Raw genomic sequence first — 15,376 nt, forward strand, 5'->3', positions numbered from 1 at the left:
TATCCCAACAACACCTAGGGTGCTGCCTAACTAAGAAGAAACTAGAAGGTGACCCCCCGTTATGCGTGGTGAAATTGAGGAATTGATAAAGAAAACAGGAACATTTTTGTACTTGAGATTTTTCTTTGTGAATTCTCTACGAAAGCTTAAATATTTAAGTTAGGAATTTGTGAGAATTCAAGTAAGGGTTATATATATATATATATTAAATCCTTATGGGGAAATAAGAGGAAACTTTTTCCTTCTATGACTTGAAGACCTACCTTGTCTTGGAAGAAAAGTCCTATTCATTAGGAAGTGCAACTCCTTTTGTTTCCTACTTAAACATAAGAAAATGTGAGGGCTTTGTGGAAACATAAATTAACCATATCCAATAGAAGAAGGACACATCGACTATATATGATGGTTTTACCCTTAACATCATGAGTAGATCACAAATTTACCCTAAGGGAATAAGACAATAGTCTGCTATACAAAAATGGGCACCAAATGGATCAAGGGCTCTCTAGGCTGCCCATGACCCATATAATAGACTCTCTAGGACACCCATGACATATAGGCCGCCCATAATAGGTATTGTCACTGGGCAACACACGACTTAGTGGTGGCATTAATCCGACTCTTTGAAGTCTTCCCTTTGGGGTCCGGCGCACTAGGGGTGGGCGCGGTGCGGTTTGGTGCGGTTTTGAGTGAAACCACAATCGAAATCGAAACTTTTTGCGGTGCGGTGCGGTGCGGTTTTGAAGCCAAAACCGAAATGAAACCAAACCGTTTGGTTCGGTTTGGTGCGGTTTCAAACGGTTTCGGTTTGGTTTTTGAGAAAAAAATGTACAATTTAAAATATACACATTTATGTATAAGATGGTCTTATTTTCCTTGTATATTAATTAATGAATATGCACCAAAATTGTACCAAAAACTGCACCAAACCTGCAGCAAAACAACACCAAGAAACTGTACCAAACCTGCAGCAAAAAACTGCACTGAAATTGCAGCAAAAAACTGCACAAAACTGCACAAAAAACAGCAGCTAAACAACACCAAATCTGCACAAAACTGCACAAAAAACAGCAGCTAAACTGCAGCAAAAATTACACCACAACTGTACCAAAACTGCACCAAAAAACTGCACAAAAACGCATCACATAATTCACATCTACTAAAATTCAACTTGATCACCAATCAATCACAATAGTTTACTACAACCCAATTGAAAAGTTAAGTTTGCCATAATACAACTAAAGTTCAAACTTCAAAGTTTCAAACAAAGTTCAATGTCAAATGCCTTATGGCATTAGTACAACCAAAAAAATAAATGGTTCATGAAATTCAACAAAATCTTGGTTTTCAACTTACTTTGCATCGTTCAAGTTTCAAACCTTTACCTTTCCTTTTCCTTTTGGACACTTATTCTTTGAAGGTTTAGGAGGCCTTTGAGCTTGTGAAGACCTTGCACTTTGTAAACGCATAAGGGGAGGCTCTTGTGAATTAGAACCTTGAGATTGCTTTGGAGCTTGTTGTGGTTCTTGATCAAGAGTAAGAGAGGCAATGCTTGAAGTCGATTTGGCCAACTCTACACAATACAAAACATAAAAAATATAATTGATGTTTAGTTGAAAAAAGAAAACAAAGAAAGTTCTTTTATTTCAATTGATATACTTACCGGATTCAATACTTTCATAGAACTCAATGTGGTCAATTGAAGGTGCATCATCCTCCAAAGTAATAATAGTATCACCCCTCAACCAATTTTGCATGCATATCAAGGCCTCCACCGATTTAGGAGTTAAAGAACTCCTAAAATCCGAAATCACTCGACCACCGGTGCTAAAAGCACTCTCCGATGCCACGGTCGAAACTTGAATTGCAAGAATATCTTTTGCAATTGCGGCCAAGATAGGATACTTGTTACCATTCACCTTCCACCATAGGAGAATGTTAAAATATTTTGTGGACTCCTCTTTTGTAATTTGTACCAAAGGATCAAACAAATAAGAATCCACCTCATCTCCCACCACTTTCTCATCACTATCTTCAACAAAATGCATCCATTCATCAATTAGATCATCTTCCGTCATAGCCACATTAGATGAGGTAGAAGAAGGTTGTGAGTACATCTCTAAAATCTACTTTCTTATTAATCATAACACGAGAAGGGTATAATAGGGGATTACCCATCAGACTCGTCAATGTCGGCATCAACCATAGCATTATAAGAAATACAACTAGAGAGTGACAGCTAAAGAAGGTGCCATTGCAATCCAAGTGGGGGGACCAGACACAAATCCTTAAACATAACACCAAGTGTCCCAAATAATTGAGGAATCAGAAACATCGAATCCTGAAAAAAACCTAGTGGTGTTTTTACGAAATCTGACGATTATACCATATATGATTGAACAAATATCCATGGTCACTACTTACAGAAACTGATGTGTACTAAAGCTTGGCAGCTTGCCCGACATACGATATATATTTAGTGACAGATAAAGAAATGCTACCAGTAATGTTACCTATCTAATAGTATTTAAATATTAGCTTTAACTATTTTATGTTCAAAGTTCTCCATGTTACTTTCAAGGCTAGAGATAAGTTTTACATCAACAAATTCTTAATCCATGGCTCCATTGAAAGAACTACGGTTCAAATCAACATGTGGGGGCATCTCTTTCAATCATATGAGATATACGGTCCACCAAAAGGTCCCAACTCTTTCTTCATAAATAAGTACATGTGGAGACTATAGTTTTTTAATTAACTGGGTTCCAACAACAACAATTTACCTTTTTGGGTCCCAACTTCCACTTAGCCCAATTAGTTTCTCACAGTTCTGAAGAGAGAAGGGAGAGGGGAAATGGGGCAAACATTAGCTATGAAATATCATCAGTTCAACGAAATGCAGATAGCTCCTGATATGAAGCAGCAATGCAGATGCTATTCAAAATTTCAAACCACATCTAAATCATTCGCAAAAAAGTTAATCAACTTTCAGATGTTGTGAGATGCCTACTTAATGCTAACTGCCCTTTCCACAACAAAGATTGGAGTATAAGTAGCAAAACCTAGAACATGAAACATATAATCACCAAACAAATCCCTTATGCTTGCTTCCCCTTTGACAACACTAAATTATCAGCATTTCCAACCCCACAAAGGCTGTCAACAAGACACGGCTCATATACTAACTCTGATAGAGGAGACAACTTGAAGGCTAGCAATCCTTATCTCTGTGAAGGACCGTAATTTAGCAAGACAGCAAAGAAAAACATTTTGAAGCAATACAAGTCTCAACAGAGATATCAAACAAAAAGAAAGCATCAAACGAAGAAAATTAAGAGAGGTGAAGGTACCTATGCCATGCTGCCTGTGATAATCAAACATCAAAGTTTCAGCAACTCGCTTTCCCTCGTCATAGCAACTCCTAACTCCTGTTTATGTTTCCAAACACAAAACCAATTAACATCTGCCACAAGTTGGTGCAAATGAAATGTTGGCATTCTGAAAGATGTTTAAATTTTTTGGATAGAGGGCAATGAGAAACCATATATAACATTATGTCACAATATAGATTGGATTACAATTAAAGAGATGGAATTTTAATAGACAACGCCCAGACAAAGAGAGAACAGAATTTCAAAAATGAAAACCGTACTAGGTCACTTGTGACCACATAACTTCATCTAACAACAAACCCAAACCTGCCTAACATTCGAATTAATCTAACAACAACATATATGAAATTGAAGACAAAGGATGAGAAATTTTTACCTCTGCTCTGGGTGTGTCGACTCCAAGATTGGAGGCAAGGCAGAGATGAAAGCAGTGACTCGCAGAGGTAGATGCAGGCAGGCAGAAGCAGATGCAGTGCAGAAGCAGTCGCTCGCAGGCGGAGATGCAAGGAGGCGCAGACGCAGTCGCAAACCCACTCGGTGTCGCCGTGTCGGTGCAAACCCAGAAGTTCTAGCGGCGCAAAACCAATGTATAAGTTTTTTGTAACCTAGTTGAATAATGAACTAAATAAAAATAAAAAAGTGCGGTTTCGGTTTCGGTTTCGGTTTCGGTGCGGTTTTGAAAACCCAAAACCGAAACCAAACCGTTTTGTGTGCCGCGGTTCGGTTTTGAAACCGAAACCGTTTCAAAACCGCAAAACCAAACCGTTTGGTGCGGTTTGATTCGATTCGTGTTTCGGTTTCGGTTTTCGGTTCCAAGTGCCCACCCCTACGGCGCACCAATACTTTATCAACAAGGACCTTCAAGAGTACTAGCTGGCAGAACTGTGGAGGCTACACCATCAAGGATTTCCTAATTGGTCTGCAACTTCCCTTCCCAACTATTTGTTAAAGTTTAATCTCGATAAATAATTAGGTCAAACATGGAAATGTTAACCCCACTTACTACTCAAAACCCTCTCAAGTTCTTTTTTCTCTGCTACTTTTCTGACATAGGCATCAAAGGCCTTTTGGCAGACATCCTTTCCCTTTTTTCAAGGTGTTTGTGAATTAGACTAATTGTGTTTTTTTTTATTTGTTTTTTTTTTGTCGGTAATATTTCGTCAAGTCAATGATGAACAAAATTTGCGTCCACATATTTATTTTTGCCTTGTGGCGTCCTTGTGCTTTGAGTAGGCTTCCTTGTCCATTCGCCAAAACTGCAACAGTATGTAGTATAAATTTGTATGGGTCTAATAGTAAGGAGATTGCAGCTTTTAATTGAATAAAGTCATGTTCAATTCTAATCAGTTTTATCTTGGCATGAAGATACCACTCTAATCAATTTGTAATATATCACTATGTATCTTGAGCAAACAATCAGGCGGTGCATCTTTTCGTTAAAGGTGTGCTTAAATATAATTACTGAGTTTTACACATAAGTAGAACTTGAACTATTTTGGGTATCTCAAGCATGTATTATTGACTGATATTATTTTTCCAGCTTTTAATTGAATACAGCTTCACTACACTAATTGGTAGATTATCTTGGTGGTTAGGGTCTTCCTCTTCGACCTACTGCATCATTAATTGCGTTATGGATTTAAACTAGGGAACTTTAACGAAAAGCTTCTGATACTGTTCACTTTAACGAAAAACCATATTTTACACTAAAAAGTCAATCCTGATACTATTCACTTTACCCTTTATTTTGTCATTATCGTTAAAACTCAAAGTTTTCAAGCCCTTTTCATTAGTTTTTATTTTAAACTATTAACTATATTAAAAAAGTATGAAAACTATCTAAATCATAGTGGAACAGAGAAGAAGAAGATGAAACTTTAGAAGAGAATGAAAGCTTGTATTGATATCTACTAAGTTGAACTAATTACATAAAATGAGAAAGCTTTTACAATTTATAGTAGTAGCCAACAAAATAACTCACTCTATAACCTTTTAACGAACTCTTCTAATAGCTTTCATCAGCTAGACCAATCTCCTTCATTCAATTATAAACCATGAATGTACACCATATATACATTTGTTAATATATAAATTCTCTTCGGATCTTTTAATGCAGATTAATATAGAATACCACTTATAATACATAATAAATAAATAAATAAATAAAACGGGAGTGTGCTTGGCCAATCGATTGACAAAATTAGTTTCACATATTGATTATCGAGCAAATTACGGATTCGCCAAGGTAAGTCATGCAAGTCAATCATACATCATCTAGATATCATAGAGTACACCAAGATATGGCTTAGTCAAATATGGCGGTCTTTCTTGATTGAGTGAATGTATCGTGAGAAGAAAAGAATTAGTGGACATTTAAGATATTTAGGTGAGAAGAAAAGAATTATTGGACATATAAGCTATTTAGGTTAGAGTGTTATTTGAACACATAAAATTGGCATACACTAATACAGTTGCGTCTTATACGTACATTATATTAAAGTATTATTTATACTAAAAAATGTGATAGCAAATGTGTCAGTTGTGTATATTTTAAATTTGGGGCATTTTGATATAGGCGCCTCGTTTTTTAATTTTTTAGACTAAACATACACTCCTTTTGAAAATTTGATTAAACATTTTCCTAAAATTTTAGTTATTAATTTCAGCTTTTTCACATAAGTTCAATTTTGTTTAGAATTTTAGTTTTTCACAACTTCTCCTGAGCATTTCATTTTTTTTTTCCTTTCCTATTATCCCTATATTTATGCATTTATTATCCATCTCTATGCATTTTTTTATTGTTTGTTATAATTTTTACTTTTTTGTGTGAATATAGTAGAATATTTATAATAAAAAAATTGTCAAATTTTATTATTTAGAAGATCCAACACATAATAAATATTTGTTTGATTATATAGCTACGTCTACTTACCTATAATATGGACACATTTAGTTTTATAGTGGATTTGATTTTTTGTATTTCTCGGTACATTTGGAATGTAAATGTACCAAAAGGATTATCTAATAGAGACATTTGATTTTGTGGTACATTTGGGATTTTTTGTTCATTTGGTCTTTTGGTACATTTGGAATCTAAACGTACCAAAAGGGTTACTTGACAATGGGCACATTTGGATTTATGGTACATTTGAAATTTTGGTACATTTGATTTCTCTGTATATTTGAAATCTAAACATACCAAAAGGGTTACATAATAATGGGTACATTTGGTTTTATGGTACATTTGGTTTCTCGGTACATTTGAAATCTAAACGTACCAACAGTTGATACTTTTGTTTTCAAATGTACCATAAGTTTTAAGTATAATTTTTATATATCTATACGTGAAAAAAAATATGTATTGAAGACTTTTTATTCAGACATTTTTAATAGAAAGATATAATTTTTTTAAAATACTGATAATAAGGAAATGAGGAATTAGTTAATTAATTTTGTATTTTATTTTATTAAAAAATGTTATTTAATGCATAGAAGGGGATTGACGAGATTAAATTTCTATATTATAGGCAATTAGTTGCTAAGCTACCTTATGCCTCTATATAAATGCATTTAAATTAAGGAAAATTAATGATATGGAAATTAAATAAATAGAAAATTATTGAGGTGGCAATTGATCAAAGCACCTTAATCAAATCTTTAAAAGGGATGCATGTTTAATCTAACAACTATAGAAAAGATGTAGGGCATTCTAATTAGTGTTCATGTAATAAGCTTTTGATAATAGAATACTGAGAAGCAATTAAGAAAACGGAAAAAAGAAAACATTTTGAGTAAATTAAATAAGAAGAATGTAGAAGGTTAGTGATAATTAAATAGAAAACTAATGAAAATGACTTGAAAATATTGAGTTTTAACGAAATGACAAAATAAAGGGTAAAGTGAATAGTACCATAATTGACTTTTTAGTGTAAAAATATGGTTTTTCGTTAAAGTGAATAATACCGGGAGTTTTTCATTAAAGTTCCCATAATTAAATGGTATTCAGGAACACCGTGCAAAGTGAGACTACACCCCGAGGAAAAAGAACAACAAAGAAGAGTTCCTATGTATTTAAATGTCGCATTTCCACAAATCCAGATATTTCTTACTGAAATGTTGAGATAAAATAAATAGAGTCAGTTCAAGTCTTCATTGGTAATTGATGCATCACATCACTTCTATACAATGGTGGCAATACATATACTAGGTTAAAGATTTCAAATTTTCTTTTGATAGCTGTTTTTACTGACAGCATGCGCTATATATGGCTTGCTCTATCGCCATATATCAAAATTGGATATTAATCCCAAAGAAGACTTTCAATCTTTGAATTCACATGAGAAAATATGAGAGAAAAACAAAATGGACATAATAAGTTAAAGGGTTGATGTATAAGGTTTGCAACTTGCCTTAGGGAGTGCTCTAAAAGGACTTCAAGGGAAAATGACTTTATAAGTACTGAACTACTTTTATGGGAAGTATGACTTGGAATTTCCTAGGGATTTCTCTAAAAGGGATTTTCGATGCTTAAGTTAAACCATCTTAGGATAGGAAGAAATGCAGGTTCCAGGTGCCAAAATTTTTCGAAAACCATGAAATTTGCATTACATATGCTGATGAACATCAGCGTCATATGCCCAAAATCTAATACATACAGCTATCAAGTACTACTGCTTGAATGGAGTACTTAAAGCCTACGTTTCATTGAAAAAAAAATAAAAATGATGATCCCTTTGCTACCTGGCATTGATTAAATGAGACAAATAGCAGATAAAATCATGGACAACTTTTTTATTATTACTATTAAGAACTACATATATTAAATATTCGACTCGTAAAAACCTCAACCCTAGAGACCTAATTTGAGTACTAGCCACTACATTGGGGGGGTGGGTGTCCCTAAATACAAGAACTAGGGGAAGTACCATCGGTCATAATATATTAAGTTGCTATAATATATCCTAAACATCTGCATGCCCTCGCTCTTGAAACTACAATAAAATTAAAAATACAAAGAACGGATTAAATTAAATTTCCATAACTTTGGGCATGATTATTAAGAAGAGATCCCCACACCAAGAAAATCTATGAATGGAGTTTCCTTGTTATGATCGATAGATTCGTGATCTTGAGGATCATGGTCATCAAATTTGGTAGTTGTAGCTGCAACCCTCCACTTTTGCAACGTTGATGCATTCTCATAAAGATTAGCCAACCCTATCTTGAACGTACTTCCGTGTTGATCATGACGGTTAATGTGATAATCGGCAGGATTGAGGCACCCAAAAGGACTTGGAACATTAACCCTATTGTTAGTTGGACGCCCAAATGCATTACTAGAAGAACCTCTATATCTACCATATAGGAATGATGAACTTGGATTATGTCTACGATGAACGAACTGAGGATGTAAACCTTTGGAGAACTCAGTAATCGTATAATTAGAACTACCATTGTTGAAGTAATCTCTTCTTTCTCTTCCCAATAAATCCACTGAAGATGATGAGTTGTTTGATGTTGCTGACATTGAAGCAAAGTTCCAATTATAAGGAGAGGAGCTAGTAGGCCTTGAGTCCATGAACATTGCCCTATCTTTATTGGGGTTTCCGAATTCAAAGAACTTCGTACTAATATTATTCTGATCAAACCCGATTGATGATCCTTGAGATCTTAATCTCCCGCTTGCATCAAAATTGTTGGAAAATGAGGAGGTATTTGGTGAGTGATCATTACAGAAATCCTGGAAACTTCTCTTACCACAAACTTTGGACTGTTCTCTTTGCCTTCTTGCCATTATAACATGCCAATGATTCTTCACAGCATTATCAGTCCGACCGGGAAAAAGCCTTGCTATCAGTGCCCACTTGTTTCCATGAATGCGATGTGCTGCCAGAAGCCTCTCTTCCTCTTCCTCGCTGAATGGCCTTCGGTTAATTTTCGGGTCTAGCTGATTAAACCACCTCAATCTACAGCTCTTTCCTACCAAAGATTAGTTCAAAAACAAATAAATTAATTAAGAGACATGGAGGATAAAATTAAAGCATATGTATTTTTATCATCTCCCAGATTATGTGTGTGTAAGCACCCGTGTATTTTCATATTAATTCATCAAGTCGCTCATGGAGGTCCAAATTAATTAAAGATAATATTAGGTTTCAGAACTGTTTAAGAAACAAAAAATCCAAGAGATTTTTCCCAAACCAACGCAACAACAATTTAGCACAAACAACAACACACACAAATCAACACACAAAAACATGTTGAGGTTTATACCTGATCTTCCTTGAAGCTTCTCAGCGATGGAGTTCCAGTTCTGGGCACCGTATTGCTCGACAAGTTGCCGGAGTTTTTCATCCTCGGCAGGCCTCCAATGTCCACGTGGGCAACTAGTACTCTTTGCTTCATCCCCATAATCCTCCATGGAAACGGTCTTTAATTTGACGAGGTAGCTTAGCTATTATGTGACAATTGTTCTTCTAGGACATGATGGTCATCAATTACGCCACCACAGGGAAGCTTATGGCAGCTGCAAGCCCACAAAGATAAATAGAGAAGAGAAAATATTGAAGACAAAAGAGGAATAAGATAGTGAGGGGTTGGTTTAGGGTTATGGATGGGCAGTCACTTTTGTTGGTTTTACACGACACATTAAGCCTCTACCTATATACGTATATGAAACCTGTAGAGCCAAATGACCCTTTTCTTGTTATGTTATTGGCTTACATTTAAACTTCACCCTCATCTTCTCAACTGTGTATGTTAATCCATTGTACTATGTTAGATATTTAAGCCATTGTACTATGTTAATCAAGACCTAAGGATTTGGGCAGCTTATAGTTTTAATTAAAGGGACATTTCTCCTAGCGCGGGGAATATCGCTCCCCCTCTATTTTTTTATTAACTAATTAATAAGGGTATCCATCAAAAGAAAAAAGAGAATTAAAATGACATTCAGAAATCAATTAGTGGGACGACATATATAAACTATCAAAGCCATAATCAATACTAATTGCAAGTGGTCTAATATTCTAGTGGATATGATGTTGGATTTCCACTCATGCATCCTAGTTCGAAACCCCCCTCTCTAATTATTGTAATAGTTTCGAATCCTTCCTTTAATAATTATAATTTTTTTTAAGCGCCCACAATATTAATTGTTGTATTAGTCGATTCTTCCAAACAGTACCAGTGGACTAGGACAAAATGAATTATAGTAATAAGTAATAATCTTAAAATTAATTTATTCTTTTTCAAGTGTTTATAATGATGTTTGGTATGTACAACCTTGTTTTAGCAAATATAGAGGTCCATTTCTGTGTGAACTAAATAGTGAAATTTATTAAACTTTGCTGTTTTAAGACCATGTATTATTCTTCTCATTGGAAGCAGTTTATATGACAGATGGAACTGGTAAAACCATTTTTAATGTAAGGGGCAGTTGGTAAACTTGAACCTGGCATACCTTCATTTGGCTACAGCAAATTGATATAGCTAGTAAGTTGTTAAAGCGCCCACATGCGCCAATGCAGCTTATACGTCCTTAAATGTGTATGTTGTTGATGTGTATAAAGTCTTGATACCAAGAAGGGTCATATATATACGGTCATACGTAAGTATCATACGATGTGTACATAATTAGTTATAAAATTATTATGTTGCTGTTGCTTTTGCTTTTTAGGTTAGCAGTTAAGATGAAATTAAGCTTGATAATTGGCCAGCCTACGATCCTAGCAATTCACATTAAGCTAACTGAATTACCTTTATTATCATGGATTAAACCAACTTCATCACCAAAAACCTTTGGTAAATTAAATTCTGATTAACATTGACATAAATTGAATTTGATAGATTTAGGGTCCATTTCAAAATGTTTTTCAAACAAGCGCTTCTGCTACGAGGAAATACACTTAAAGTGATTTCTGAAATAAAAAAAAAAAAAAAGTATTTGCTTGTGGTTCAATATCAATATCCTAGTGGATAAGTTGTTAGATTTCTATCCATGTGTTCCAAGTTCGAAACTCTCTCTCCCTAAATTATTATAGTAGTTTCAAACCCTCCCCTTCTTGATAATTATAAATTTCCTTGAAAAAAATTTTTGATGTGTGTTTTGTTGAACCCAGAAACACTTTTAATTTTTCTACAAACACGGGCATAAACACTTTTGATAATTTGAAAACATTATAATTATTTTAAAAGTACTTTGAATTAACCAGTTATCGTTTTAATTAATGGTTAGTGTTTTTAATTGGACACTTATCATCATGTTGAAAGCGCACTAGAAAAATTTAACACATATTCTTAAAGCATGCTTCAATAGTTACATTACTCTTATTGGTATTTAAGAAAAAAAAAATTATATATATATAGGACGAAATGGTACCTATATGGCTTATCAAATTAAGGAAGTTACATGACCCTTCTAAATACAGGTGTATATAGTTTTTCGGTTGAGACCAATGATGGCGTGCAAGTACAACATCAAGAAAAGTATGGGTAAACCGTCTGCCTTTGTCCATACTTCGTGCCACTCAAACGACAAGTCAAAAAAACATAAAACAAGTTTAAAAGAAAAATACGTATTATGTAATGTTTCTTAACTGATTGAGATTTCATATCCCACGAAATCAAACACTTATCTTAATTCCCATCTAAAATATGCTTCAACTAGCTTATCCATTAACATCAACATTAATCAATCACACTATGCACCGAATTAATGATCTAGTGGGTGTGAAATCAGATGCAATTGCAATTGGTGGATTTACCAATCCAACAGGTCCATCCGATCATGTAATACCTTGCTTCTTGTATTTTTAAAGTTCTAATAGTAAATTTTTAGATATGAGTGAATGTATTGTTTGTAGCTTTCTTAGTTAAGAGCATTATTTTTATAAATTCGAAGTATTTGATTCGCAATTACCCTCTCTTTATATTGTTTGTCTAAAAAAAATACGCGTTTTCTAATTTGAGTATAATTATAATATTGTTGTGGAGCCTAAAATAATCTCAAAAATTCTAGAGACAACATGTGGACTTTTTCTCAAGAAAGACAAGATTGCCCTCAATAAATGGGCAGGCTTCTCAGATGTTCCCACATGCAGCTCACATCCCTGAGGTCACAACAGCTGAATATGACTACACACAGCTCACCTGTCCTTTGCAAGGAAAAGTCAAAGCATTAAAGATAAGGATTAATTACCCAAATCCTATCTTTAATACATTCCCAATTGAAGATTGACTCCTATCAAGTAAGTAATCCCAATTTAAATAAATTAGGGTTAGTTACCCCATAATCTCATAATATTATTTCCTATTTAATATCTTGAGAATATTTCTCCATAAAACGTTTGGCCAATAGGATGCCGCCACGTGTAGTGGCTGGCCCTATCCTTATAAATACGTCATATTCTACCAATTTTTAGAAGCTTTTGCTACCCCTAAAAAGCCCTAAACACTGTACACTCTCAGAGAAATTGACTTAGGCATCGGAGATCCATTGGCCTAACCCCCCCTCCCCCCACCACCTCGTGGGCACGTGAGGCTTAGGTCTTTGATCGAATGTGTTGATTGTTTTGCAGTGCATTTTGGTCAAGACTAAAGACGATGGAAATTTGCATCGACAAATTAGTGCTTTCATTGAGAGTTGATTCAAATACTCAAAGAAGCCTCTTGCATTTGGTTTCTTGAATTTTCTATTACGTTGAATTTCTCACACGTCGTGCGCGTGAGGCTTAGGTCTTGGATCGAATGTGTTGATTGTTTTGCAGGTGCATTTTGGTCAAGACTAAAGACGACGGAAATTTACATCGACAAATTGGTGCTTTCATTGAGGGTTGATTCAAATACTCGAAGAAGCCTCTTGCATTTGGTTTCTTGAATTTTCTATTACATTGAATTTCTTACACGTCGTATCAATTAATTTTTCCTAGAAAAGTTTGTTCATCAATCCTTAGCAAAATGATACAATGGTAGGAAATTCAGAAACCATGAAGAATGAAACCCTGTATGTACAAGGATTTGGACCAGAGAGTGGAGACAAGGACATAGCCCCACAAAGGAGGTCCTCAAGGCTCAACGCGACGATAAGAGGAGCCCCACTACCGCAAAGTCGTGCCATCACCACCACCATAACCTAGTAGCTGTAGCAAGGCCACCAGGCCACAACCTAAGTTCCACCAATGTTGCCCTTGCAACGCACGGACCAAAACCATGGGCAGGAGGCCCAGGTCCATCCACTAGCCCACGGGTAGGAGGCCCAAGTCCTTAGAGAAGCAGCTCGAGCCCAAGAGGGCCAGCCAACTGCCAACTGAGCCCAGCCAGCTGCCAACCAAGCTCAAGCCCGCGAGGAGCAAGGCAAGGCCCAGGGCATAGCACCAGCCCAACGTGCAATGCAGGCCCAAGGCCAGCCACCACACGGGCAAGTCCAATGCGCCCCTGTATATATGCCGACCATCCAGCCAGGTTGGCCTACCCCGTGACCTACTCTGATGACCCGGCATGTGGCCCAATCTATTCCAATGCCATCTCCGACTATCTAGCTCTTAACCACTAGTCTCGCAATCGATTCAAGGTTATTTTCACCCCACTTTTCTGCATGAATGCTCGCTTTGGGCTCAAGTTTTGTACTTGCACTCCACTATATTTCCATCACACATGGAGATGCCCATTTCCCAAACTTTTCCAATCCAAATAGCAAGCACCACATGTCCCAATAGGTCGCCAATTTGACAAACGCCCCCCGCGCAGTAAACCATCTTGGTGAACCAGCTCCTCGTGCATATCAAGATGCAACGGGCCCAAGACAAGGTGTCCCGAAGTAGGATAAAGGCGAAAGAACGTGACTCATTCTAGCGATGTCTCGGTAAAGAACCGTTCAGCCTACCATAAACCATGTGTTCGGGTAGTGTGCACTCTTATTTAGGCCTACGGGGAAACGTCTTCTCCCGCCTAGATGCATAAAAAAGCGTTCATTCCTGACTCGGGTCACGAGTTAGTGTGCATTCGAGGTTAGGTTCACACTCTGACGAGCACTTAGGACATTCCAGAAGAAACGTCCATAAGAGGCTAGGCCTATAAAGAGATCTTCCTATGAGGCACCGAAGTAGGCAACCGCACGACGCACAAAGGAGAGCACGATGCAGTCTAACTCAAGTTCCACTATGAGCCCCTGCCAAGACGGCAAGCAGCACAGAACAAACCACGTATACCACGACAGCGGCATAGACGAGCATGACATGCTAAAGAGCAACTTGGACCAGCAGGTCAACACCGGAGACAACTAGAGACTCTGTTACCCCCACCAGGCACAAATCCAGGAAGAAGTACAAAGGCTCGTAGCAGGGCAACTGCATGGATTCCAGCGCATTGACACTACCGACAATGCCCTCCGTAGAAATGTGGCCAACCTGAGCAGGTCACCGTTCATAGACAAGAGATTGAGCAAACAGAGCCCCCGCGGAAGTTTAGCCCGCCACACTTTACTTTGTTCAAAGGAGATGAAGATCTGGACAAGCACTTGATGCATTATCGAAGTGTCATGACACTCTATGCCAACAACAACGCTCTCATGTGCAAACTTTTTGCCACAATAGTCCAAGATAAGGCATAAGACTGGCTCCACACCCTGCCACCATGCTCAATCTGGAACTTCAGTGAGCTTTCCTTGGTTTTCACTAAGGAATATTCGTCCTACCGCTCAATTAAGAAGAAATCTGGCCACTTCTTTAGCATGAAGAATGACCCGAATGAGTCACTCCGCACATACGTTAAAAGGTTCAATGAAGAAAGCGAAGATCGTTGGATGCAATGACAGCATTGCATGCTCAGCTTTCCAAAATGGGCTCCTAGCAGATAACCCACTTTTCGAAGAATTAATCATGAGCGAGAACTTGACCTTGGCAAACTCTTACGCTTTGGCAGAAAATCACTCTTTTTGGGATAAGGAAAAACTCTCCCAGAAACCGCCTAAGCAGCCGTGCAAAAAC

At 36.7% G+C, this 15,376-nt stretch overlaps 1 protein-coding gene and 1 long non-coding RNA gene across 3 annotated transcripts; both read right to left on the reverse strand.

Moving 5' to 3' along the window:
• Positions 1–2,547: 2,547 nt before the first annotated feature.
• On the reverse strand, positions 2,548–4,009 carry LOC126585117 (uncharacterized). Of its 2 annotated transcripts, none has more exons than XR_007610318.1 (3): positions 3,769–4,009; positions 3,351–3,428; positions 2,548–2,830 (listed from the first exon to the last, which is right to left on the reverse strand). It is a non-coding gene; the product is annotated as an uncharacterized LOC126585117 (long non-coding RNA). The 2 variants fall into 2 exon arrangements; XR_007610319.1 differs by lacking the exon at positions 2,548–2,830 and adding an exon at positions 2,838–3,227.
• A 4,154-nt stretch (positions 4,010–8,163) lies between these two features.
• Positions 8,164–9,991, reverse strand: LOC126585112 (transcription factor LAF1-like). Its single transcript, XM_050249505.1, has 2 exons — positions 9,666–9,991; positions 8,164–9,371 (listed from the first exon to the last, which is right to left on the reverse strand). Exons 1-2 carry the CDS (start codon positions 9,811–9,813, stop codon positions 8,449–8,451), a joined length of 1,071 nt encoding a protein of 356 aa, XP_050105462.1. The 5' UTR covers positions 9,814–9,991; the 3' UTR covers positions 8,164–8,448.
• Between the last annotated feature and the right edge of the window lie 5,385 nt (positions 9,992–15,376).

This window comes from Malus sylvestris, chromosome 10 (genome assembly GCF_916048215.2).
Source record: "Malus sylvestris chromosome 10, drMalSylv7.2, whole genome shotgun sequence".
In the NCBI taxonomy this organism is placed as follows: Eukaryota; Viridiplantae; Streptophyta; class Magnoliopsida; order Rosales; family Rosaceae; genus Malus; species Malus sylvestris.